General features: G+C 36.6%; 1 protein-coding gene across 1 annotated transcript; it reads left to right on the top strand.

Annotated features, from left to right (window-relative positions):
- The first annotated feature begins 35 nt into the window (after window positions 1–35).
- On the top strand, window positions 36–10,304 carry LOC140947114 (aspartyl/asparaginyl beta-hydroxylase-like). The gene is made up of 7 exons (XM_073396196.1): window positions 36–193; window positions 2,157–2,863; window positions 3,540–3,734; window positions 3,834–3,973; window positions 7,151–7,379; window positions 8,118–8,248; window positions 9,518–10,304. The coding sequence occupies exons 1-7, from the start codon at window positions 151–153 to the stop codon at window positions 9,666–9,668; spliced, it is 1,596 nt and encodes a 531-aa protein (XP_073252297.1). The 5' UTR covers window positions 36–150; the 3' UTR covers window positions 9,669–10,304.
- Window positions 10,305–11,101: the final 797 nt, after the last annotated feature.

Below are 11,101 nucleotides of genomic sequence, written 5' to 3'. Positions count from 1 at the left end.
GAATACCGCTTTCAGGTTTCATTTAGGGCTCTTGATTATAATCCCGCGAACGCGCGTGAAACGAGATTGTACAGTTGGAGGAAAGTTTTTGTCGAGGCGACATGAATTTATTCATCTATAACCGTTGCTGAAGTTCCTGAAACTACAACGATGGCTCCACCTCGTAAAAGAGTAACGGGCGATAAAAATAAAAGTAAGTTAGATGAATTTTGGGCTGTTTTTACATGATCGTGGAATGATGCTAGTACGTACTGCAAGGTGAAGTGATGCATCTGAAGATTTTGCCAAATTTAACAAGTTTAAAGTGCTTCAGATAGCTTTTTTTATCAGAATCAATCGTTAAGCTTTCTTAAAAGGCACATGCTTCTCAAAGTTCTTGCTACATGAGATATGGAGCAGAACACCGTGGAAATGAACCTGATTACTTATCAAGAGCAGGGCATGTAGTACAGCTTTTAAAATGTTTTACTTATTTTTAATACACACTGTTACAAATTTTAAGGGAGCAGCTAATGTTCTACGGCCCGATAACGTTTCAGTTACTTAAGCCTTTGGCAAGCTACTTAGTGGCAAATTATGCATTTGTTCACCATACGAGTATAGATTCAGAAAAAGCAACATAGCTGAGCTAAAATTAATCTGCATTCATTTGTTGAGCAGTAGATGTTGTGAGACTTAGAAACAGGTGAATAATATTAAAATATTCAAACATTATCAATTATATATAATTTTGCAGCTGAAAAAACATTCATCCATTTTGGGGTAAACAGAACTTTATTAAAATTTTTATCCCAGAAGTTTAACATATATTAATATAGTTTTTATTAGGACTGAGTCTGGCCCAAATTTGCCTTGAATTAACTGTTACAGTTTATCCAAAATGTGATAATCTATTTAATACTGAAAACAATGACACAATTTCCTGTACTTAGATGTTATGGGTGCTTCTCATTAAATAATAATGCAAAATATCTGGATTTTTTTTCGTGGAAAACATAAGAGGAATGCTTCATGAGTTGGTGTGGAAGTAGTAGCCCTCTTTGACTATTTATGTTGATCATTATTGGGACATAAAATTTTTATGTCCCAATAATGATCAACATAAATTTTCTCCTTGTAATATCTGTACATAACCAAGAGAAGAGGTTATGAGAATTACAGAAATGATCACCAATGAGAAAATTCCTTGATCTTTTATCAAATTCTCTCAACTAATTTCTTAAGGAAATGTACTGAGATCAGTCTGGAGAATTTGTTTGTGGATATTGGGACTTTAAGGGTTAAGATACTACAGTTCACTTGTCACTGAGATAATTCAGACTTGTCAATTTATTTTATCACAATATTTGAAATGGATTGACTGAAAATCAAATGTAAACAAGAGATTTTAATACCTACAGAAAATTACTGAAGACCATAGTAAAAAAACAAAAAGATAACTGCAAAGCAAAATTTAGTCTACTTTACAGATTTTCCCCTTACGTATTACTAAATTACATTTTAAAAAAAAATCAGGAATATGTAAAGTTAAAGTGAGGCATGAAAATGGAGCAAACTAACCTTTTTTATCGTTGATTTATCTTTTAAAATGTATGTCGAAATCGATCGTTAACATAAATTATATTAGATAATATAAATCTCTTGCTGTTGAACACCTGTATTCACCACCAAAACCCTTGACATCTCAGATGCATCATTGAAAACAGCTAATCTTAACATCCTGCCCTCTTCAAATAGGTAGACACCAATATCTCGGGTAATTTTTCTTTTTCTTTTGTTTCAACTTCATTAGCATACATTACCATACCCAAAGACAAAAGGAAAACAAAAATTGCCTAAGATAATGTTAACTACAACATATACACAACAGTAGTAAAACACTTAAGATGAGGAAAAAATTATTCTTATCATTGTATTTATTTATTTCCAGTTCCTTGATAATGGCATCATGAAGTCCCCAAAATGTTGGAACATTATCTTGTTAGTTTTTACATGTTTATGTTTTTCTTAATCATTATTAATATTAATTGTGGTTGTGGTTATTATTATTATTATTATTATTATTATTATTATTATTATTATTAATTTACTATTACTATTATTATTATAAAGATTATTTTATCTCACTAAATAATATTGCCTTTGTCATTTTACAGATACTGATAGTGGTCATGGTGGTGCAAGAACCAAGCAAAAGGAGTCTGAACCAAGGAGATTTCCTTATATCAAGTGGCTAGTCATTCTCTCTGTTATTCTTCTTGCATCTAGTGTTACTTTTTACATTGTTAGAGCATTACATCAGCAGGATTTAAACTTAGAACAGAAAACAAAAACACAAACTGTTGAAACAGAGGAGGTTAAGCCCACAGAAAGGACAAAAAAGAAAGCTAAAAAAGAAAAATCGCATGATCCACTTGCAGCTATAACTAACAGCTTTGATAAATCCATTGCAAAGGAGCTGGACAAAGCACAAAGCATTTTAGATAAAGGCCAAATAGGAGATGCCCTGAGAAAGTTCGAAGGCCTTGTAAATAAATACCCAAAGAGTCCAAGGGCATTGTATGGAAAGGCACAGTCCCTTGATAAACTGGCAGACTTGAAGCAAAGTAATGAAGTGTTACAGCAAAGTATAGAAGCTTATGGTAACGTAGTCAAGTTGCCTGACTGTCCTCTCGAGTTGAAGCGAAGAGTGATGAGGCGACAGGCCAACCGGCTCAGTTTCCTTGGTCGGATTGGACAAGCCGCTAATGTGCTGAAGAAACTATTAAATTTGTTCCCTGGAGACATAAAGCTTATGAATGAACTAGGAGTGCAGTATCTCCTGTCGGGAAGGAACAGGGATGCAGAAAGCATTTATAATCAGGTACAGTTAAAGCCATCCATACAAAAATGTATAGGCTGCAGCTTGGCCGTGTGGTTGGAGCACTACACTTACAGTTCCAAGGCTCCAAGTTCAAGCCCCACCCTGACTGCTAGCTGGATTTGTTCTTGGTAGTGATAGCCTCAAGTTCAAGTCCTAACAATCAGACTTCTAATAAGCCAAAGTTCTGTTAAACCTCCTACCAGTTGGGATTTCTTAACCTTGATTTGTTCTATTTGAATTGTTTGATTCAGTATGTATAAAAAGCCCTATAAGGGGAGAGAATACACTGATTTATTAATTTATTTAATAATTTTTATTTTAATTTTACAATGGCAGTATTCAAGCACTTTTTTCTTGACTGTCTAAACAGAGCTCCACTTATTTCCTCACTCTACAGCCTTGCTAAAATAGGACTTTATTGTGCCTAAAAACACCTGTTGATGTGATGTCAGGGGTCCTGATCTTGAGCAATGATATGATTATTATTTTGTTCAATTAAAAAAAATACAATAAACATTCAATTTTCTGTAACATTTCTAATGTAAGTAACATATAGTCTATGTTCACGTTCATTTGTAAAATGATCCAGTCACAGTATTCCTCTATTAAGTACTACTAATTAGAGTAGTAGTCCTTAATTGTTAAGCTTAGATCTACATGTGTTTTCTCCTCTCAGGTTATAAACCTGGATCCAACAAATGGTTTTGCAAAGTCGCATTTGGGTTTTATTCTTAAAACAGACCACTTGCGTTATGTTGAGGCAATTCCTCTGTTACGTGAAGGAATCTCAAGTGGCCATGCCGGGGCTGATGATGGGAGGTTTTATTTTCATCTAGGAGATGCACTGACTCGGGTTGGAAAACCAGATGAGGTATTTCTCCAATAATTTTATTTATTCTTTTATTTTTCTTCTTTAATCTTATGGTGTCAAACTGCTGTTTGTTAAGATGCCCTAAATTTTATGTTACAGGCTTACAAGGTGTACGATGAGGCTGCAGGTAAAGGCATCTTTCTGTCTGCTCTACAACGCTCCCTCTACAATGCTGATACTCCCCTGAAAGCTCAACCTTTCTGGACGGCAAAAGAAACTGGATATTTAACGGCCATACAGTAAGTCAGTCTTATCAAGACACTGTGTATGAAACTGTACATATCTCTCCCACCCCCATTAGCAATATTTCTGAGAGTTCAACTTAATGTTTGTACATATTATAAATCATAGTTAAATCAGTTGCCAATAGCTAGATGGGAGTGGGGAAAGTTGATGTTGAAACAAAGGGAGCCGCATGGGGACCCAGAAGGTAACAATGACAACCTGTGAGCAGCAACCACCAGGCAATGTGACACAGAGAACCTTAGTGAAGACAAGCGTATCACAGATACGTACCAAGAAAAACATTCAAGGGGAGGGGTGGCTGGTGAAAAAAAAGGGCTAAAGCTACCGCAGGTGACGGCAACATGATCAGTGAAGTGATTGACCTCAACAAATTGAGCACTGTAAAATTAATAGAACCCTTCAAATGCCTAAAGACCACCCTATGCACGATTTTTTATGGAAAACGGTAGCCGCATTGTGTTGTTTAACCTAGCCTACATTACATTTAGCTACATGCAATTAATTGTTAGAATTATTATTTTTAACACCTGATGTCACTTCTGTCAGTCTGTCTGGTAACAGTAAATTTATGATGATCTATTTGGAAAAGCTGTGTTGTATCCAATAGGATGCAAGTTGCGAGAAGTCACATCTTACTCTAGCTGATGAAAAACCTTGTGAAGAAGCTTTATAAAATTATTCTTAACGACTATAACTGACTTAATTTATTGTGCTTTTAACCTTATAAAACACCCAACATTTCATGATGCCACCTCTGGTTTCCCCTCAAAATGATGTCTGAGGAACATCAGTGGAGAAATTCCATACCGTGGATGTGTCGACACTACCTTGATCCGGGCACTAGTGACGCATCACCAGTTGAAAATTTGCTTCATCCAATCAGGGAAGTGACATCTCATCAATGTGGAATTTCTGTGCTCATTCCTCAGACATCATTTTTGCAGGGAATCTGCTGGTGACATCACAAAATGTTGGCTTTTTTCTCAGGCTATTGTGCCAAATGGTAGGGGTACGAAGTTGCTTAAATTCATTTTGAGAAACAATGGCTGTGGCGCACTTGGCAAAACAACTGGGTTTTTTCACCCGGTGAAGAAATTCTTCAGAATGCAACCTGGTTAAAAGAGTTAATTATCAGTGGCCAGTCTCGATTTAGACTTTTACAAAGTCATTCAATGTCATGAAGTTTTGTCTTTTCCCTCACTTGGGTCAACCATAAGGCTCGCCTTAGACAGTTAGAGTGACTGACAAAATTTGACCCCGTATTACTGATAAAAAGAGGTCAACTTCTTAAAAGTCTTAACTCAGTTGTGTTAAGAAAGAAAAGCTGAACTTGGAATGAAAGAAGCAATTATCAAAACCAGGAGCCTATTACTCCTGTCGAAATTGTTGTGCTTGCCGCAATGGTAAAGCCAAAATTTTGACCATTCTCACACCTAGGCAGAGACTGATTGACTGATTGATAATATTATTATATCCTGCGCTAAACTACCTCACCAGGTGGTTTAAAAAAACCTAACCTGGTTAAAAAAGTCTATTGTTCTTGGTTGATTTGCATAGCCCGGTTAGAACTCAGTTAAGACCTGACCGCATTCGCAGTTTTTAAAATGAATTAACTTTAATTAGTTACAGTGAAACCTGTATTAAGCGGACACCCTCGGGGAATGCTGTAGTGTCCACTTAATACAGGGTGTCCACCTAATACAGGTTTCGATAGACAATGTCATATGAGGTGTCAAATGCCATTCAAATGGACAGTGGAAACATTTAGAATATTTCCAACGACTATAACGATATACGTTTGCATTAATTTCTTTATTAAAGTGGACTGATTGATCCTAGTACCATAAACATGGATTGCAACTCAAATTTGAAGAAATCAGATGAGTGTAACAAGCTCTATAGAAACAAAACGAAATAGAAAACAATACTGTACTGTGAAACTAATCAAATAAGTTTTTCAAGTCATGTTTTTTAATGTAAAAATTGAAAAACTTGTGGGTGGCAATCTTTCGCATTTCCAGTGTCTTGCATGTTTGGTGGTGGAATTTAATCACAAGTGCCCATTCAATACAGGTTGTCAACAATAGAAATAACCATTTCAAGTACTTTTTAGGTGTCCGCATCCACTTAATAGAGGCTTCCACTTAGTAAAGGTTTCATTTAAAGTAAATAAGGAAGATAAATTTGGGGACTTCAGCTACTGTCCACATAATAGAGGGTGTCCGCTTAATATGGTGTCCACTTAATACAGGTTTCACTGCAATTGGAAATAACTTGGTTAAGTCCCCTAATGTGGCCGCAGCCAATATTAAGTTCCTGATCGCAACTAGTGCTTTGTGGATTGAGAATTTGAGTCAATATAAGATTCTGTAAATGGTGCCCACCTACCCCTTCCCGAAATCCAACATATTCCCCTTACCATGAAGTAGATATAAGTCTGAATATATTAATGTTGAGTAATGGTGGGAGATTTTAATAATGGTGATTAACATTGGTGTTATGATTTTGAGAAATTATCACAATAAAATTAATTTTAAATTTTCTAAAATTTGTTATAACCATCGTGAAGTTCCAAGTAACTTTTAATATTCACACCTAACTGAAGTTGCAATATTATTGATAGAATACTTAACATAGTTGCATTAATTACTTTTTTAATAATTTGTTAACAAAATTAAGAAATAAATATGATTATAACAATGAAATATAACAGTTAGAATATTATTATTAATTTCATGCTGTGAACAAATTCAATATCACTGTTACAGTGCATGTTTATTATTATAATATTTTAACTATGGTAATTTGATATCATTCCTTAACTATAATATTGTAAGTTACTGTATGGAATGTTTATTTATTTATTTTTTTAATAATTTATTTATTAAACATCATTTAACATAACATTACGATAAACTTTACAATAACAGTGCGGCAAATAAAAAGGAGGCGAAACAGTAAAAAAATAAACAAACAAACAAACAAACAAGCCAAGGAATGTTTATTATATGATTATGACTTTATTATGATGATAGTTACTATGAGAGTGTGATTCTGATGATGATGATGATGATGATGACAACGATGACGACAATGAAATTAATGATATATAATCAATTTTGGTATAACAATTACAAACTGTAACATAATTTTCATAAAAATGATACCAGGAAACTTGAAGCCAACTGGAAAGTAATCAGAGATGAAGGATTGTCCGTACTTGATAAGAAAACTGGAGGGTTTATACCTGAGGAGGAAAATCTGCGCCAGCAGGGAGATTGGAAACAATTTACTATGTACCAGCGTGGCAGGAAGAATGCAGCAGCTTGTCAAAAGACCCCACAAACTTGTGCTATCATTGATACTATACATGATGCTACCAGCTGTAAGAGAGGACAGGTACTCTGTCACATTGTTTAACCCCAAATAGAGTGAATTGCATTACCCTGTTTCCTATACTTTGATAAAAATCGGATAAATTTACGTTTTCGGGAAACTGCCCTCCTACTCCTCCCCTAAGCTAACATTAACACTTACTTTTTACTTAGGGCAAAATGATAGCGTAGGGGAGGCATACGTGGGAATTTTCCCAGAAACCTCAAATTGATCCTAAAAATCACTACATTTTAATGAGAGGGCACATACCAAACTGAAACTACCTAGTAAGCTTGTTTGGATTTGAAAAGCACCTGTCTGCCAAGCAGGAGGCTGCCGGTTCTAAACCTAGCCAGAGCAACACTCAAGGTCTTTATTTAAATAACTGAGCAGAAAATGCTGCCTTTGTGAAGACATCTGCAAACAGTTAGACTTTCTAGTCCTCTTGAATAAGGACAATAAACTGTAGGCCCTGTCTCACAACCCTTGCATCTACAAATTCTGTGGGATGCTGAAGAACCCATGCTCTGTCCATAAAAGTAGGGGACATAGTCGCTGGTGTGGTGGTCCATGTCTCATGGGGGAGAGACTGTTACAGGCCCACAGTACATAGTTGGTGTCAAGTGTTGTTGAGCACTGCTTCAAATTCCTGATTTAAAGAATGTTGGAAATCATGTCAGTTGCTAATTTTAGAAAGGAGAAACACAGTGTTCTTATGTCTGCAGCCTACTCCCTCATTTTTTCAATCATTCTTTCCTATAGATCAAGTATTCCGTGATGCTTCCAGGAACTCATGTTTGGCCACATACTGGTCCCACAAACTGCCGCTTACGCCTTCATCTTGGACTTGTGATCCCCAAACATGTAGCCATCAGGGTCGGCAGAGAAACAAAGTAAGACTTAGAAACCCTAACTATACCTACAAACATGTCAGTCACCAGGGGAATCTCAAAAATGTTTAAAAATGTAATATCTGGGTACCGTAAATCCTCTATTAAGCCCCCCAGGGGGGCTAAAAAGAGACTGGGGGTGGGGGGGGGGCTTATTCAATTTAGCAAAGAAGATGGTATCAGTTCTTCATAAAGAACTAGAAGGCAAAGTGGAAAAGCTCAAGTACAAGATGTTGGAGGTTCGAAAACAAATCAGAACCTCCAGCTGGTGAATAAAGCATCCTAGATCAGTCCAAGCAATGTTCTACAGTCGCAATAGACTCCTGCGGGAGTCTCCTGACAGTCGTGATTGATTAATACAGTCTATCATTTATCAGCAAATAAGGAGGAGGGGAGGGAAGGGGGCTTAATAGGGGATTTATCATACATATGTAGTTAATAAGTAAAGACGAAATGTTGAGAATGTCAAAGGCTTATGAGACAAAGAAGATCTCCTGGAGGGGGGTACACCCCAAGGGGGTACTGCCACATATGGGCTATATAGGTATGGGCCGCTGTGAAGGGTATGGTTTTCAAGCAGGTTACTCTAGGATAGGGTATATAAATCAGAGCGTTTGGGTCTAGAATAGGGTATCATTTTTCAGGAAACTGATCAGTTTGTTGAAGATTTTATCTGGACTAGGGAAACAGCTACTCTAGTATAGGGGGAATTTGGGGAGTTTACTCTAGTATAGGGTAGCAAAATTCAGCTGAACTAGCTCTGGTATAGGTTAAGGGTTCCAGGATCCCAGCGGCACATCCCCACCCAGAAATTCCTAAAGTACCCCCCCCCCCCCCCCTGGAGGGTACACTAAGAAACTGGGTTTGTTGGGTTTTCCACTACTGTGACCTGGGAACCCTTGGTCTGTACCAACACATGTTCAAGTGTACTTTTTTACCCTATTCTCTATAGTTAGCTCCAAAATATTCTTGAAATAATCAAATAATACTTCAAAAACAACAACAACAACAACATCTTTATTTCTTACATTAAATATACAAATATCACACCACCTGCAAATAGCAAGGCTAATCGAGGCAGGTGGTGTGTAGACGGCTTAAGATTTATTGCGAATAGTTGAAGTGAAAAAGTACCAGAGCTACAAAAGTTGCATCCGCACTGTACGCACACATGCGCACACTTCAAATAACAACATCATGTAAATGGCCTTACTAAAAACTGCTCTAAAAATTAACAGATTAATAATTTTTTTACACCCATTTCATCAACAGAACATGGGAAGAAGGCAAGGCAATAATCATTGACGACTCATTTGATCATGAAGTGTGGCACAATGGATCAAGCTTTAGACTTATTTTAATTGTGGACTTTTGGCATCCAGACTTGACAGCAAGACAGAGGGCTTCATTGTCACCAATTTAACTATAATTTTTATTTATTTATAAGAAAATTCAGCCATGCTGTAGAAGTCATTTTATTTTCAACTATAACACTGACCCAGTCATTAACTTGGTAAGAACATCTCACATGAATGAAGAAGTGCACCAGATGGCAAAATCCTGTTACTGCATCAAGTCTCAGTTTAAAAACATGCCAGACATACAACTGTATCTTCTCTTGATATATGTAGAATCTTTAGTTTACAAAACAGTTGAAACTGGTTTATGTAGTTGCATGGAGTTATGTTTAAGATGTCACATGGTAACAATTTTATTAATGCAGGGGCGGATCCAGGATTTTTTTTAGGAGGGGGTGCACTCGTCTCTTGCTCTACTTCAACACCAATAATCCACAGTTTTTTTTTCTGCAGAATACCAGTTGTATTAGAAAACCACAGGTCATCTCAGGGGGGTGTGCACCCCCTGCACCCTCCCCCTAGATCTGCCCCTGTAATGTGTGTTAGGCATTTTATCTACTTGGCTGTCTATACAGTACATTTTAATCACATTTTTTGAAGTGAACTGTAGGTGCTCAATCATGCCTTTTAACAAACCTAGATTTATCTTGAAATTTTTATTATTTGTTGATAGTATTAAATTTACAAGCATTTTAGTAAAATTTGTAGTGTATTCACTGAGATTGAATGAGGTTGAGATGAAGTTTTATAGCGGTTAAAGGAACCTTTGACGCTGAATCAGAAATTTGTTAGGGGGGACATTAATTTTTAAGTGAATTCTTCAGGGGTTCACATACAGTTTTTCCTACTTTTTTGAGAAAAGTACTGCATATTTCTATTAAGAAAGTCTTAAGGGTGAATGCAACATTATTGCATTTTTCAGGGGTAAGAAAAATGGCTTATTCCTCAACTAGGGGAGTTCAGCTATTGAGATTAATTCAACAGTCCTTTATTTTGCATTTTTATCTGCTTATTTAAATATCTTAGGCTTTGTCAACTTGAATCTTGTGTTTGGCATAAATGGGATTCCAATCCTCCACTGCAATATTGGAAAGATCAGGTAGCCTCTGCTTGCAGGGTCATGACGATCTCGGACAAAAAGAAAACATTTCTTTAAGCACAAACCTTGGGTGCCACGTGTAATGCTATGCATAGTCTGAATGCCCTGTAACATTGTTGTTTTTTTGGGGGGGAGGGGCAGTCACCATTTTGATCTTACGGTTGAGTTCAGTTTATAATATGGTGACAGAAGTGGGGTAGTTCCTGTACTTATTGGTTTATGACTGACTGCTGTGCTCCCTGCAAGTGTTTACTTAGGGTACAATCTTAGCCTGTGTGCAAGCTCTCCATTTGGAGAATACTGTGGAAAGTCATGTGACCATCACATGAAAGGAAATGCATGAGTCAGTGAGGGGTGGCCCTCACCAGTAATATGGACAGCTTGCTCTCGGGCTAGCAC

The sequence above is a fragment of the Porites lutea genome, chromosome 8, assembly GCF_958299795.1.
Source record: "Porites lutea chromosome 8, jaPorLute2.1, whole genome shotgun sequence".
Lineage (NCBI taxonomy): Eukaryota > Metazoa > Cnidaria > Anthozoa > Scleractinia > Poritidae > Porites > Porites lutea.
The sequence above is the reverse complement of the archived record's forward strand: the minus strand, read 5'-3'. Positions and strand labels throughout refer to the sequence as shown.

Coding starts and splice junctions, on each gene's coding strand:
- LOC140947114 (XM_073396196.1), top strand. CDS start 151: ATGGCTCCACCTCGTAAAAGAGTAACGGGCGATAAAAATAAAA. Junction 2,864..3,539: donor CAGAAAGCATTTATAATCAG/GTACAGTTAAAG, acceptor TTCTCCTCTCAG/GTTATAAACCTGGATCCAAC. Junction 8,249..9,517: donor AGGGTCGGCAGAGAAACAAA/GTAAGACTTAGA, acceptor TTTCATCAACAG/AACATGGGAAGAAGGCAAGG.